General features: G+C 41.6%; 1 protein-coding gene across 5 annotated transcripts in view; it reads right to left on the reverse strand.

The window, feature by feature from the left end:
• The window catches only part of ERICH3 (glutamate rich 3), a 238,763-nt gene that overhangs the window by 1,111 nt on the left and 221,170 nt on the right, over positions 1-16,482 (reverse strand). For 4 of the 5 annotated variants that reach the window (XM_042464005.1, XM_042464001.1, XM_042464003.1 and 1 more), the window contains exons 12-14: positions 13,077-13,480; positions 8,638-8,772; positions 585-2,581 (exon numbers count right to left, since the gene is read on the reverse strand). In XM_042464005.1, coding sequence (XP_042319939.1) covers positions 606-2,581; positions 8,638-8,772; positions 13,077-13,480 — 2,515 coding nt within the window. In that variant the 3' untranslated portion in view covers positions 585-605. The remainder of the gene's footprint in view (positions 1-584; positions 2,582-8,637; positions 8,773-13,076; positions 13,481-16,482) is intronic. The other variant, XM_042464006.1, reaches the window with a different exon arrangement.

Consider the following 16,482-nt stretch of genomic DNA (forward strand, 5'->3'; position numbering starts at 1 on the left):
GAGTCCTTTATAAAGGTGTAGAAACTGCCATATTAATCCTGTATATAAAGGGACAGTGAATGTTGTGCAGCAACTCTACAGCCGAATCTGAAGAGGTATGACCCCATAAGCTGCCTTGATGGGAACCATATGTAAACTGCTCTGAGCTCTTCAGAGGAAATTAGTGTGTGATGTGGTAGATAAAAGAGATACATAAGGTCATGATCTAGCTGAGCCAAGCTGAACATATTTATATTGTTAAGGATTAATAATAATAATAATAATAAAATTTTATTTATACCCCGCCCTTCCAAATAGATCAGGGCGGCTTAACTCTCTTGAGTAATGCTTAACTCTCTTGATTGAAATTCGTGTGACATAAAGTGTTTAATTCTAGCTGGATCATGTCCTATGCTCCCACTCTATAGGCATGAATACGAAACAAATTATAGTGAGTGTAAAACACTGCTTGCGATACATGTTGGGAATGGGCCTGCCATTTAAATGGAAAAGGTCATACACAGATACACATATAATACTTGGCTGCAACAAACTCCTGGGCAAGAGCTTTTGAGACCCTGACCATTTCACATGCACACACTCACCTGCATTTTAAATCTGTCTCCTCAGTCAGATGAGTCAGGAGGTTGGGGAGGCTGCTCTCCTTCAGAATGCTGCATGCTCCAATGAATGATTTTTGTCACTGCCAGGTTTTCTGCTGGAGATTCTTCCTGTCCTCTTGTTCTGTTTTCACTTCCATTGTTTCCCTCCACAGGTTCCCTTACTCCTTCTTCCTCAGCTTTGTCACTCTCAGCATGCCACTTTTCATTTGTTACTACAACAGAAACAAAATCCTCTTTTTCGGGATCCTCCTGAGTTGACATTTCCTCTGCTAATATTTCCTCTTCAGGTTCCTCTTCCTTATCTTCCACTTCCTCATTCATCCTTGACACTTCAGTTATCAACTGCTGTATCCCTATTAGGAGAGCTTCCTCTACATCTGCCAGAGTTATTCCTTCTCCTGTCATCTGTTCTTCTGTGCTTGATTCCTCATCTTCATCCTCCTCTTCATCATCAGTCACTCCTTCACTCTGCACTTCCAAATACACTGCTTTTTGCCCTGCTGCAGTCTCTTCAGGTCTTTCTTCCACTTCATCTTCAAGGCAGCTTTCATTGTTCTTTCCCGTCTCTCTGTTCAGTCCTATCACTGTTACTTTTTGTGATGATGATTCAGGTACATGTTCTGCCTCTGCTTCTGTATCTTCTCTCATGTTCATTACACTTTGCCACCTCATGAAGGTCATCTCAGAAACTGGTTCTCCCTCAGATTCTGTGACCAGAGACACTACTTCTCCCTCTGTTTCTGAGCCCTCATTCCTCATCTCCCATTTAATTGATAGTAATTTGTTTGTTTCTTCATCCTCTGCTTCTTCCTCAGCTTCTGCTTCTCTTTCTGCCTTTTCAGCTTCTACCTTTTCTTTACTGGTTTGTTTTCTTTCAGTCCCTTCAGCTTCTGTCTCCTCTTTAACCACCACCTTTCTTTTTGCCTTTACCTCTTTAATATCCACCCTTTCTTCTGTTTCATCAGTCATAGAGACTAAACCTTCTGAAATGTTTTCAGTAAAAAGCTCTTCTTTCTCAAATTCTAGATTCCTTTTAGGAGTTGCTCTTCTGGAGATCAGAAGCATTTCTTCTGTCTCTACCTGTTCAACGTCTTCTCTCACAAACTGCACTAGACTCTCTTCATCCAATGCTGTTTTTTCAGTCCTTATCATGCCTTCTGCTATCAGTGAAATATCCTTCTCTTTATCTTTTGTGCCTGGTTCTCCCAATTTAATTTTTATATATATTTCTTCTTCCATGTATTCAGCTCTCATCAAACCACTGCCTGTCATACTTTTGTCTTCTTTGAGACTGGCTCTTTCTACACCCCCTGCTTCATGTTCCAGTTCCTGCAAAGTTGCATTTCCTTCAGCTTCTACCATATGTTTCTGTGATGCCTCTTCAGATTCTGTCCCAAGCACCTCACCTGTCTGAAGGGCTTCTTCCATTATCTCCTTTGTCTTGGGTTCTCCTTCTATAGGTTTCTTTCCCACTAATTCTATAGTTTCCAGAATTTCAGATGCCTCAGTCACCTCTTCTGCACCTTCTACTCCCTCTGAGTCTTTTCCAACAGCTATTAATTTCTTGGTGACATAGTGGTCCTTCACTTCTTCTCCCTCTAACTGGGATTCACCTGAAATCACCTCTCCATCAGATATTTCATGTTCTGCTGCCATTACCTCCATCTTCTGGACTTTTCTTTGTACTTTTGTCTTCCCGTCAGATATCTTTCCTTCCCCGTAAGTTATGTCTTTCTCTGCATCATCCAGATCTGATTCTACTACTGCTTCTTCCTCCAGTTCTATCTCTTTGCTCACAGTCTGATCTTGTTTTCTGACTAGGAATTCTTCTTCCAGAACTGCTTCTTTGGGGCATTCCTCATCTACAAGCTCCTCTTCCTCAAGTGCTCTTTCCTTGCCCACCATCTGTCTCTCTTCCACTTGCTCTGCAACCTTCTGTGATTTGAGTGCTTTTGATTTTTTTGCCAAGGAAGATCCATCTGCCAATATTAAAATAAGCACAGCATGAGCTGTAATTCTGATAACCATATCAGTGCTTAGTGCTTTTAAAAATGCATTGCTATTAAAAGTGTCATAATTTTTCAGTTCTCCTATAGAGGCATGGCTTGGCTTATCATTTGATGGCAATCTGTGGTCTGGATAAACTGGGTTAGCCTATACGAAGTTGATTTGTAGAGCATGCCACTACATAACATTATACTAGACATGTTAACTTTCTGGGACAACAAGATTCTATGCATGACTGAATAGTATGAGGAAACATTTCTCTTTTGTGACTTATGTCAGCCTTCTTTACAAGCAGCCTGGCATTTCCTGCTATAGAAATATCTATTTGTCTTTCTGTCTGTTTATCTGTCTATCTATACTGCAAGCACCTTTTTCCATATGAACAAAATATTTTTAGCAGATCCTTCCTTTCCCAAAAATAGTGCCCTAACAATTTGTTGCAATAAATCAGCCTTATCACTGATATTGGAATACAAATACTCAGAAATATACAGCAATTTTTTCATATACAGTATATTAAGTTAATGCAAAGACTAAAATCACAGAACGATGAGATTATATGTAAGACTGATACACCCCCCACCCCACACACGAATAAGGCATCCGAAAACAATTATGTTCAGCAATTAAAAGATACCACCAGAACATAGAACTATTCTTACACTGCTAGAGTTAAATAGATCTGGAAGGAAGGAAGGAAAGATTGAATGATCTGAGAATTTTACATAGTTACCTTCTCTCAGAGCTTGGAATTAACAAGCTCATTAAGTTATTAATTCAGCTGTTTCTTACAGCGACTTTGCCTTAATCATTTGATTCTGCAATTACTACCAAAGTTAATAATAAGATTTAGTAAATTAGTCTGATCAGATTAATGCATCAGATTATTTTATCATTTACAGGCTAGAAAGAGATGGAGAATTTTCTGGACCTCAACACCAAATGACAGAAGAAGCAAAAATCAAAGAGTTGTAGAAGGGAAGAGGAGAAAAAGAGGGAGGTAGCTTTGGAAATGAAAGATGATGGCTTTGGAGTATTTTGTTTGGACACCAACACCCTCAAGCAGCCAGGGTCCTTTCAGAATATCAGGACTCTTAGTAATGAAATGCAGGAGTTGCTTCCCTCCACACACATGGGCCTGTATGAAGTACAGTGTTGGGTAAAATGTGACTCTATTCAATTACTTCTCTTCCTCTATTACAGTGGACCCTTGGTATCCACTGAGTTTGGTTCCAGTATCCTCTGTGGATACAAAACCCATGGATATACAGTATAAGCCCCATTATATACAGTGGGACAGTAAAATGTTATCCCTCATATAAAATGGCAAATTCAAGGTTTGTTTTATGGACTTTTAAAAAAATATATTTTCAAGCTGTGGATGGTTGAATCTGTGCGCGCAGAATCCAGGGATATGGAGAATCAACTGTAATTACTGGTATATATTATATATTATCGCATAATGTACAATTATGTATATTATTATTTAGGATGAGCTACAATGAATCCCTTTATAATTTTATTTTGTTCACGCAGTGTTATGCACTTGGATAATTAAATGAAATCTTTTCTCTCCTCCCACCATTTCCTTCTCCCTTGGCTTCTCCTTCCCTCCCTCTAGCCCACCCCTATTATGATTTTAACCTGCCCCCTTTAATCCACCCCTGTTTTAATTATAAGATTAAGTTAATATGAATACAGAGAAGAGCGAGCTTCCTAGATAGAAGAGGATTTAAACTGAAGAGGTCACAGACTGAGTTTGAGATCCTTGACTCTTTCATGCAAAGCATGTGCTCTACCACTGGTTTTTGCAGGCCACACATCTTGATAGTGAGAGGGAGGCAGAAAGGATGCAATGATTGAGTTATGCAGAAAAATGTTCAACATATGCTCAAAACCTTTCTGATTTAGAATTCTCAGCCTTTGATTCACTGAATGATCTTTGTAAGTAGCCAATTATTGTTGCATTTGTGGTGGATTTGTACCCTCTAACTGAAACACATCATTCCTTATCGATGTTTAACAAACAAGGCATTTGAAGAAGTAACCATGTTGGAAAGAAAAGAGAGATGCACACAAGTGTCCAGTGTAATTGAAGAAGATGGAAGGGAGATCCCAATTTGATATTCCAAAAGGAATACACTGGTACCCCGGGATACGAATGCGCCGCCTTACGAAATTTCCGGGTTACGAAAAAAATCCATTCAAAAAAACTGTTCCGGGTTACGAAGGTTATTTCGGGTTACGAAAAAATTTTTGGTGCTTTTCGGCGCTATTTCACACGAAATCGCGGCTTTTCCCCATTAGCGCCAATGGGTTTTTCGCCTTACGAAGTATTCCGGGTTACGAAAGCGGCGGCGGAACGAATTAATTTCGTAACCCGGGGTACCCCTGTATCAACAACTATCACATATGCTGATGACACCATAATACTAGCAGAAAACCTAAGAGACCTCAAACTGCTACTAAAGAATATCAAAGAAGAAAGTGCAAAGGCAGGGTTACTGTTGAATATAAAGAAAACAAAAATGATGACAATGGAGAACTTACATAAATTCAGACTAGACAATGAGGAAACAGAAATACAGTCGCCACTCCTAACTCACAGGGGATCTGTTCCGGACCCTCCTGTGAGCTAGGAAACTCGCAGATAATCAAGCCCCATTGAAATGAATGAGGCGCGCTCCTGTGCATGAGCATAGGGTGCACACCGTGGGAGTGCACCCCATTCACCTCAATGGCAGGTCCCACCTCCATGGATTGTCAAGTTCGCCGATTTAAAGTCCGCGGACTTGGAGGGGCAACTGTAGTAAAAGAGTTCTCATATCTGATAGAAATGGAGATTGCAGCCAGGAATCAAAAGATTAGGAATGGGGAGGGCACCTATGAAAGAACTAGAAAATATCCTAAAATGCAAAGATATACAACTCATTGTATATCTTTGCAAAGATATACAGTACAACCCATTGTATCTCTTTGACGGCGATTCTGTTGATGCCCTGACTAACACCTGGGATACTGATCTCTCCAGGGCTATACACAGTATCGCTTCCAAGTGTCCTTTCCGGCCTGCTTCCAATAAAAAGCCCTGGTATACGGACGATCTCAGGGCAAGGAAGCGGGCTGCGCAATGACTAGAGCGGAAATGGCGGACACATCAGGACTTAACCGACAAGACACTCCTAGAGTCTCCTACGGAGTGGCAATAGGTGCAGCCAAGAATTCGTTCTTTGCTGCACGTATTGCGTCTGCGGAGTCGCGTCCGGCAGAGCTGTTCAGGGTTGTGAGAGAGCTCACTCAATTGGCTCCCCCCCCTGAACCCACTATTGGAGTCATCTAAAGCCTGCTGTGACGAGTTTAACAGCTGTTATTGGTTCAGAATCGAGAGTAGAGGCGTCCAGAGCTTCCGTGGACTCAGTTGTACTGGATCATTTTGAGTCTGTAAGTACCGAGGATGTGGATAAGATCCTCGGTAGCGTTAGGAAGACGACTTGCTCTCTCGATCCCTGTCCTTCATGGCTGGCAGTTCAAGGGGGGACGGCGATAACTGAGATGTTGCGCCGTATTGTTAATTCTTCTCTCAGGGAGGGCCGATTGCCATCTAGTTTAAAAACGGCCATTGTAAAATCTTTATTAAAAAAGCCTTCCCTTGACCCCCTAATTCGAAATAATTATCGGCCTGTTTCACTGCTGCCATTTCTAGGGAAGGTGATCGAGAGAGTGGTTGCCTCCCAGCTACAGAGGATCTTGGAGGATATGGATTATCTGGACCCATTTGAAACCGGCTTCCGGATGGGCTATGGGGTTGAGACTGCCATGGTCACCTTAGTCGATGATCTCCGTCAAGGCATGGACAGGGGTAGCGTGTCCCTGCTAGTGCTCTTGGACACCTCAGCGGCCTTCAATACCATCAACCATGGTATCCTTCTGGATCGCCTGGGGGAGTTGGGCATCAGGGGCACTGCTCTGCAGTGGTTCCGTTCCTACCTCTCGGGTAGATTCCAGATGGTGGAGCTGGGGGACTGTCGCTCCAATAAGAGGGCCCTTACATCTGGGGTCCCTCAGGGAGCGATTTTGTCCCCTATGCTATTTAACATTTACATGAAGCCGCCAGGAGAGATCATCCGGAGACACGGGGCGTGGTGTTATCAGTACGCTGATGACACCCAAATAGTCTTCTCTGTGTCTCCGACTGATGCAGTGACTAAGGAAGGCATCTCTCCGCTCAACGCCTGTCTGGAGTCGGTAATGGGCTGGATGAGGGAAAATAGACTCAGCCTGAATCCAGAGAAAACGGAAGTACTTGTGATAGGCTCCCCTGGTCCCGCGAAGGAAATTTGTCCACCTGTCCTGAACGGGGTCATGCTCCCCATGAAGGACACAGTTCGCAGTCTGGGGGTGCTTCTGGACTCGTCGCTTCACCTGGCTTCCCAGGTGGATGCGACAGTCAGAGGTGCCTGTTATCCACTTCGGCTGATATGCCAGCTGCGACCCTTCCTGGGCCGGGGGGACCTTGAAACAGTGGTACATGCACTGGTAACCTCTCGACTTGATTTCTGTAATGCGCTCTACATGGGGCAACCCTTGTACCAAACTCGGAAGCTACAGTTGGTTCAGAATATGCCAGCAAGGCTGGTCACTGGCAGCTCCAGAGCCAGCCACATAACACCTATATTGAAAGATCTGCATTGGCTGCCAATTCGCTTCCGGGCGCAATACAAGGTGTTGGTTGTTACCTATAAAGCCCTAAATGGCTTGGGCTCAGAGTACTTGGAGGACCGCCTCTCCCCATATAATCCGCCCTGCACTCTCAGGTCAGGTGGGAGACAACTTTTGAGAGTTCCTAAGGTGAGATATACAGCGTCTGCGCATAGGGCTTTTTCTGTCTCTGCCCCACGGACTTGGAACTCTCTCCCTGACGAGCTCCGTGTGGCCCCCTCTCTCAAGTCTTTTAAGAAAAATCTCAAGACTTACCTCTTCTGCCAAGCTTTTCCTCACATGTCCTAATCGATATTCTCTCCTATGTATTGTGTGATTTGTTTGATCGGAATCGTTTTATTGCTTTTTTTTTACTGGTTTTAATTATATGATTGAATGATGGATTTTAATCGATGTATTGTACTGTTTTTAATATGGGGGATTGTTGTTGGTATATTTTATATCTGGTATCTTTGTACTTTGTATTTTTACTATGTTGTAAACCGCCGTGATCGAAGGAACGGCGGTATATAAATAAAGTCTCATTCATTCATTCATTCATTCATTCATTGCAAAGTGAGAACTGGACAGTTAAAAAAGAAGATAGGAAAAAAATCAATTCATTCGAGATGTGGTGCTGAGGATCCCACAGATGACCAAAAAGACATATAAATGGTTCCTAGAGCAGATCATTTCAGAATTCTTCCTGGAAGCTAGGATGACAAAACTTAGGCTGGTGGACTTTGGATATATCATGAGAAGACATGAATCACTGGAAAAAACAATAATGCTAGGAAAGGTAGAGGGAAGTGGAAAGAGAGGAAGCCACATGCTAGATGGGTGGACTCTATTAAAGAGATCATGGATGTGAGTTTGCAGGAGTTGGGCACAGCAGTAGAGGACTGGGGTCCTGAAGATGTCTCATTGGCAGGGTTGCCTTGGGTCGCATTACATTACATTAGTGCACTGTGGCATGTCAATGACCCAAGCACAGCACCCGATGTATGGAAATGGCACCGCACTTGCATCATCATGACGGTCCCCATGGGGACAGGAGGCCACCATGATGGTGGCATCCATACAGACTAGGGTTTGGGAGTGTTCGGTTGGTGTGCACTCCCAAACCCTAGAATCGACGCCGGCATGCCACTTCCCACCCATCTGACTCAGGCCTTTGATGCTAATTATTCAGACACAATTCTGCCTATGGAAGGAAATAACATACCAGCAGGAAGAAGTGAGTGTATAAAACAGAAAGCTTAAAGACTGACCAGTATCTCAGTGGGTAGTGACATTTAAAGCAGTTTCACATTTTATCAGTTGGCTTTACCTTCATGTTTATCTCGAGTAGCAGGTACACCTTCCTCCTCATCCTCTGTGCTGGAATCACTAGGTTCGGGTTCAGAACTCAAAAGCTGATCATGTTCAATGGCCTCAGCTATTTTCTTTTTTACCGACTTGCATTCTTCAAAAAAATAGCACATCAATTGCAAAATAGGGAGCAAAGAGAGAGAAATTGGGAAAAATTCTGAACATCAACATGGCTTACAAAGTTACTCTACTACAAGTTATGGACCCAAATTAAAACTCAGCAGCTTTCACCACAAGGATGCATTAAATACAGACATAGAGTAAGCAGCATTCCACCTTGAAAAACACATTTCATGCAGCAAAATCTCCACCATGCCAAAGCAAAAAGCAACAACAAACCAGCCACTAATCTCCTCCACAACACACTCAGCTCCTGCAAAATAACCACCAAGCCATAAGGTGACCTTTGTTCAGAAATATGTTTAATTTTCACAGAATCAAAATAATTATACTGTACAATAGAAAAGCTGTTATTCTGCTTCAGATAAATGCAGGACATCTTTGAATGCTAAGTTACCAAACACAATGCCAATGATTCTTTCAATTCCCTAAGTAAGTTAAATAGCTTGCAAGCTCTGTCTCATTTTGATGCATGGGCAGATCTGAATGCAAATCCCCATGCATTCAACACATGCATATTTGATATTCTTAAATGCACGAGGAATGATGTCTCCTATTTTGCTACATTTCCCTGAATTCTTATTAGGCCCAGGACATAATTTAAAGTTGTGCTAATATTTTCATTGTAGCCTCAATCCTTATGTAATAAGGTTATTTACATTTCACTTGTGCTTAACAGAACATGTATTATTAATGTTGCATTCCTATCAGCTAAGCAACCACTATTCCCTAGACAAAAACAGATGATGCTTCTTCTTCTTCTGTCCAAAGCGACGTTTAAAAAAGAAATTACTGTTGTAGAAATTGCAAACCTCTCTGGCATTTATATTTTTTAAAAAAAAGAAACCTGAAAGGCTCTGCCTAGGTGTAGACAACTGATTAATATATTCTGGAACTGAGCCTTCCCCAACACTTCTTTCCTACAAGTTAATAAACATAAGAAGGGTCAAGTGTTTGATGCATAAGAATGCTTTTCTTCCATCTCTGCAAAGAGAAAACGATTGTCAGACCATTGCAATTGAGGACTTAATGCTGCAATAAAGCCTACAGCTACTGCCACTAATCAATCCAGTTGACACAATCAGATTCCAGACGTTGTATTGAGATACAGATGCAAATCTGAGACATAAAGGCACAATAGCTACATGTGTGGTAGGCCACCTCTGTATGTAATCCTCGCTTGGTGAACTTTGGCAGCATGGTTGGAAGTAAATCCCAGTGAGCTTTCTGAGGTTTGGGGTTGTGTGTGTGTGTGTGTGTGTGTGTGTGTGTGTGTGCCTTCAAGTCACCTGTCAACTTATGGTGACCTAGTGCATTAAAGTGTTTTCTTGGGCAAAGAATACTTAGAGGTGATTTTGCCAGTTTTTTCCACTGAAATATAGCTTAAGGCACCTGGTATTCATTGGAAGTCTCCCATCCAAGTACTAACCAGGGCTGACCCTGCCTAGTGTCAAAGATCAGTAAGGATCCATTGCTTCTAGAGTATAGTGTCTCAAGGGACAATCTACCTTTTTGAAAAAATTAAGATTCCTGCATTATCTTTGTATACTATATATACTTGTATATAAGTCTAGAAATTTCAGTCAAAAAATTGACTCTAAAAACCTGAGTCGACTTATCCATGTACTGTACTATACTTGAATTCTTATTTTAAAAAAGGATCCATTCCCTGGTAACAGGCAAGAGTGTAATCTGTTCTGGAAGCACTCACACCCTCTTTATATTCTCCCATCTAGGAAGCCTTGGCACAATCCATGAGTACAAACAGTTATTCCTGCTGGAATTTTGTAAGTTTTCTGGCACTGTTTTCCTTTGCTTCATCCTTTGCACCCTTTGTTAGAAACTCCTAAATTTTACTCTCAACTCATCCACAAATCATATCTAAATCCATACATGTTTCTTTTTATATGTCTGTTTTCTATGTCTCTACTTCCTTCTTCTCAGTCTTTCTTCCATGAATCCTCTTCTTTCGTCCTTTCTTTCTTTCTTTCTTTCTTTTTATTTTGCTACTTTGGATATTTACAGACATTACAAACTTATCTCAACTGTGTGGTGTGAACAATAGTGAATTACTTTCCTAGGTTAAGAAAACTCAGCAGGATTGATCCAAGTGTTCCCCCTTCTAGCCATCCTTAGAATCATTCCGACAAACACACATACACCTGATTGCTTATCCAAGTGTAATGTGCTGTTAGCACAGCTGATTGAAGCCGAATATCCACTGTGCTATATTTTACTCTTCAAAACTATGTATTAAAATGTTAATCCTAACTGCTCCTGTTTCTTAACTGTATTTCAGGGCCAATTTTTTACTTTGTTTCCCACTAGATTAATCATGTTTCTCATCATCCACTCATATGCTACTGCAAAACTCAAGGGAGGTGCAACACTTGGAGGCCCTGATCTTTTCTCCTCCTCTTCTTCCCAAACTTTTTTCTGCGTAAAATTATACATGTGTTGAATTAGATATTGAATTTACTTAAATAAAACTATTCCAATTTGAACAATGTTATTTCCTCATAAAATGTTAAAATATGAATATACATGAATGTGCAAATAAAAATATGCACACTAGATAAGCAAAGTCCTATGTTAATTCAAATACAGAACTATCAAACAACTGTTTAATTACTATGTTGGGGAATCTGAGCTAAATAGAAATGATGATACTCTTTTGCAGTAAAAATCTGTGGCACACCATTAACTCAACCCTCATGATTACTTCACACTTCCATTTTGTATTAGAGCATTTAATACTATGCATGCCCTTGTTAAGTGGTTAATAACGTCATTCTTCAACAGTACTTAAATGTTCATCTCATCTAACACTCTAACTGGGAAGTCTCACTGAGAACCTAGCATATGGATGAAGGGAAAGATTTCTAAAAACTAATCAGCTATAAATAATTCAGCATAATCATCCAAAACTGTAGCCCCTCCTTGGCATTTTCCTCCCATATTTTATACATAACGAATTGCAAGGCAATGAAAAGTGATCTAACACCATGATGTTTGCAAACAATTCCAATTTTTACGGGATTTCACACATGCCATACTATTCCATCCAACAACACAGAGCAATAGAAAACAAATTATCCAACATTTATTAAAACAGAGCAAGAGCAGAAGACATGTCACTGACAGAAGAATACATACAAAAAATACAAATCAGAAAGATTAGCATGACTTTGGGCTCTCTTTCATGTCTACATGACCGTGGACATCACACTGATTAATATTAATTGATTCAGTAATTGGATGATTTGACTGTGATCTAGGTTTAAAAAATTAATACAAGCATAGATTCTTTTCTTTCTTGGCAAAGTACATGGTCCATGAAATAAGAATCACACAAAGTTGTGGATTTCATGACTCATAGAAACAGTGTATATATGCTGATTAGAAGAGAGGCATGATTCAGTGATAGGTCTCATGCTTTATATACAGGTCTCAAGTCTAGTCCCTGGCATCTCCATCTTTTAAAAAATCAGATAAGATGCTGGGAAAGACCTCTGGCAGAGAGTCCTCTACCTGGACAACAAGAAACAGACAATACTGAATCAGTCTGCAGGAAATCTGGCCAGGTATAAAGCAGCTTCCAACAGTCCTACCCACATTTGGAAAAGATTTAAGGAGAGAAATTTATCTATCATCTCACTATGAAAAATGCTGTGACAAAAACATCTAGTATCTCACAATTCATTGCCCCAAATGATAAAACCACAAAAAGGGTTGTTTAGGCAGCAGTCTTGACACTGAACCTACTGTATAAGAAGTATAAATCAACTGGGTTCAATACTGGCATTCTTCAGGATTTCTCTGTGTTTACAATAATCTTTCTAAGTTTTTAGAGCTGGTATCACGTCTTGGATGCATCTCTTGATCTAAGATCTATTTCACCTGGTTGTCTATGTTCCCATCTACAAATGAAATCAATTCACCTGTCACAATATGTCAGTGGTGGAGACGTGAGAAAGACCTTTCAAAGTCTCACATGTTCAATTTTGTACAACACCATTATAGTATCTGAAACAATAAGATGGCCTGGATATTTCAGGACACAATGCTGCCAGTTATTTGGCAAACAGTAAAGCAGAAAAGTCACACGATTCTAATATTCTCACATATCACAGGCAATCAGAACAGTGAAGCAATGGTATTTTGAATGTCACATCTCGACACAGGAGAGGAAAAGAGTTCTTCACTTCAAAACAGATTAACACAACACGCTCATATTCCAAAGGGTCCCTCACATTTCTGACTGCAGACCATACTCACCACCTTCCTCCTCATCCTCAGAAGGCCCTGTGCTGCTGGGTTTTTCTTCTGGAGAGCTGCTTCTGTGATACACTGATAAATCCTCCTCCATGCCTGCCTTCTTGTTCATGTCTGTCAACTTCTCACAAGCAGGACTTGTGTCCCGAAGATCTGACTCCATCTTAAGTTCATCTGAAATTCCTGGCATATGTTTGGCTGTTGTGTCTTCTACTTCACTGATTGTGTCTTCTTCTTCTACATCCATTTCTTGGCTTTCCTCCCTTTGGGATTTGGTCATCTCACTTTCATATTCAGAATGTACATCTGTATTGTCTTGCTCTTCATCTTGTTTCCTGGTTTCAGAGTCAGAGACATTTTCACTGCTGTACAGAATGCTGCTGGAGGAGTGAGAAGATGCAAGCTTCGACAAATAGGAAACCCATTTCATCTTAAATGAGCGTTACAATTGAGTTCATTTTGTTCAAGCCTGCAAAGTAATTAATTTACAAATAATTGTATGTCCAAAGATCTATTTTTTTGTCACTATTATTAATAACCTCCCCCGGCATAAAAAAAAAACACAAACAGAGCTCGAAGGAAGAAGGGAGGGGCGGGGGGGGTGGGGGGGGGGGGAGTGGGGGTGGGTGAGGGGGGAGGGGTGGAGGTGCGCAGGGTGGCGGTGGCCCGCACGGATGGTAGCCTGTTTAACTTAAGGCCTGAGGTCTCGAACTAAGACTCTAAACTATCTAGTCCGTGAGCTGCTTTTTGTGCTGACATGCCCGCCCCGTGCCATATGGAAGCAGCTCAGCGCCAAAATTGTTTGCTACAGCTGCAGAACTCTTTGGGCAGGAGTCAGTCTGAAGAAAACAAAGTTCTTTACCAGCCGGCACCACAGGAAGAACACTGCCATCCCCACATCACTGTAGGCACATCTGTGTTAAGTCCGCCAGCAGTTCATTACCTGGGAAGCATCACTTCCTCCGCCAATGTTATAAAGAGATGATCACAGACTAGCAAGGCATATGGTGCATCAGAAGGCTCACAAAGAGTCTGGAGTAACAAACACTTGAGGCGAAGCACAAAAATCAGTGTGTATAGAGCCATTGTACTGTCTATTCTCTTTTATGGGTCTGAAACATGGGTCACCTATCGCAACACTTGCGACTCCTCGAACGCTTTCATCAGGCGTTACGCACAACCAAATATACACTGGACTGACTATGTACGAATGTTGCTGTCCTTGAGCAAGCAGGGATCACCAGCATTGAAGCCATGCTATTGAGGACACAGTTGCGTGGGCAGGACACGTTCTAGGATGAAGGCCATGCCTCCCCAAAATAGTATTCTATGGTGAACTCACCATGGGTCAGCGTAAGAGGGGCGCCCCAAAGAAGAGATACAAGGATCCCTAAAACAACACTCAGGCGGTCAAACTGGATCCCAACAATGGTCCATCCTGGCCTCACACTGGGAGGCATGGAGACGCACATCCACGATGCTGCAGCCTTCTTGAAAGCTCAGGCGAATGAGTCCGAGAGAATGACAACGCAGAAAGAACCACAACCAGAAACATCACCCAAGGAGACTTTCCACTGTGCTTTCTGCAACGTACCTTTGTTATCCCGGTTTGGCCTTTTTAGTCATCAACGCGCTTGTACAAAGGGCGGGATGAGTCCTTCCGAATCTTTGTTCACGAAAAAAGCCAGAAGATTTCCCCATACTAAGGTAATCTACATTAGGTATACATTATGCAATGAAGGAAACTTCACTAAACTTGTGGTGTAATTATAGTATACATTACGGGCTGTCCTGACCCAAAATTCATCATTTCACTAGGCACTATCAAGTCTGGTCTATTCACTTTAACTATTACAGGATCAATGGATTCACGGGGGTCTTAGATAAGAATACTCAGAGGTGTTGCCAGTGCTTTTCTCTAAATAAGTGCCTTCAACACTCTGCTTAGCATGCCAGATCAGATAAGATCTGGTACCTTCAAGGTATTTAGCCTTCAATACTTAAGTGTAAATGTTTTTTCTGAGTCACAGGAATATCAAAATAGATATAGTACTTTTACACAAACTTGAATTTAGTATGCATTAATACTGCAAGAAAGAACAACTGAAGGGGTGAGGATGACACAAGCGAGTGAATTATTGTCAGGACCTGGGTGTGTGTTTGTATTTCACTTGAGATTAGGACTGAAATCCACTTCAATACTCTAAAAGAAGGACCAACCCACTTGTGACAAGAATAGGAGGTGAGATTTTTCTTTCACTATGTGTAAACTCTGGTGGGCGCAGTGGTTAAATGTGGTACTGCAGCCACTCACTCACAACTCACATCATAGTGAGTTCAATCGTGGGTTCAACTACAACTCAGGCTTGCATCCTTCCGAGATCGCTAAAAAAGCACCCAGATTGTTGGGGGCAATTAGCTTACACTTTGTAAAATGCTTAGGGAGTTCTAATGCACTGACAGCAGTACAGAAATGTATTTCATTGCTATATGTAAATAACTTCAGACTAGAGAAGGAGAAACAGCAAGCTGTACATGGAAAAACTGATATTCACAACATAACAGAGGACAGTGGTCCAAAATACACGCAAAAATCCAGTTTGAGACACTTTAACTGCCCTGCTCATGATAGGGGATTCGGGGAACTATAGTTTTGTGAGAATTTAGCTTCTCTGTCAGGGGAGCTCTGGTGCCACAATAAAACAATTCCCAGGATTCCCTAGCACTGAGCCAGGGTAGTTAAAGTGGTCTCAAACTTGATTATTCCACAGTGTGCTTTGGCCATAGTGTTTCTGTCTTCAAGCCAGCCCAGAGTGGGCATGTTCCTGGTGTGGGGGGATAACCATGGACTCCCCATAGACAAACTGGAGGGGACTATCATGATCAGATTGCCACCAAAATTGTAGTTCCCACCAAAATTCAGAGACTGAAGTCATTCACTATGGTACGGAACGTGCCAGAGCATCTTTTCCCCACTCATGCCAAAAAAAGTGACCACTTGTGGTTTCAGTAGTGTGGATGATCATGGGTAATTCTCAGGGGTTGTGAAGAAGGAAATACAGGGCAACATGTGGCCTCAGTCCCTATCTTAGGCTGTATAGAAAGGCAGCCCAGAAAGTACTGTCATTAGAATCGTATACTATAACATTTACTAATTTGAATACACCATTTACTGCATATTACCTAAATAGACAATGACCCTGAAAGTGTAAGCCTGCACTTACTTGAGACTTAGTACCACCCAACTTGATAGGAAAAGAGACTCAGGGGCTCGATAGATTGAGGCCGTGGCAACTGCACACTGCATCCTGATATGGCACTTTACCACACTAAAAGAAATGCCTAAAGCTGCTCTTTTACGCTGGCAAAAAGCACCCTTGCCATCATGGCGGTAGCTTTTCAGCGTTCT

The sequence above is a fragment of the Sceloporus undulatus genome, chromosome 4, assembly GCF_019175285.1.
Source record: "Sceloporus undulatus isolate JIND9_A2432 ecotype Alabama chromosome 4, SceUnd_v1.1, whole genome shotgun sequence".
Classification (NCBI taxonomy): domain Eukaryota; kingdom Metazoa; phylum Chordata; class Lepidosauria; order Squamata; family Phrynosomatidae; genus Sceloporus; species Sceloporus undulatus.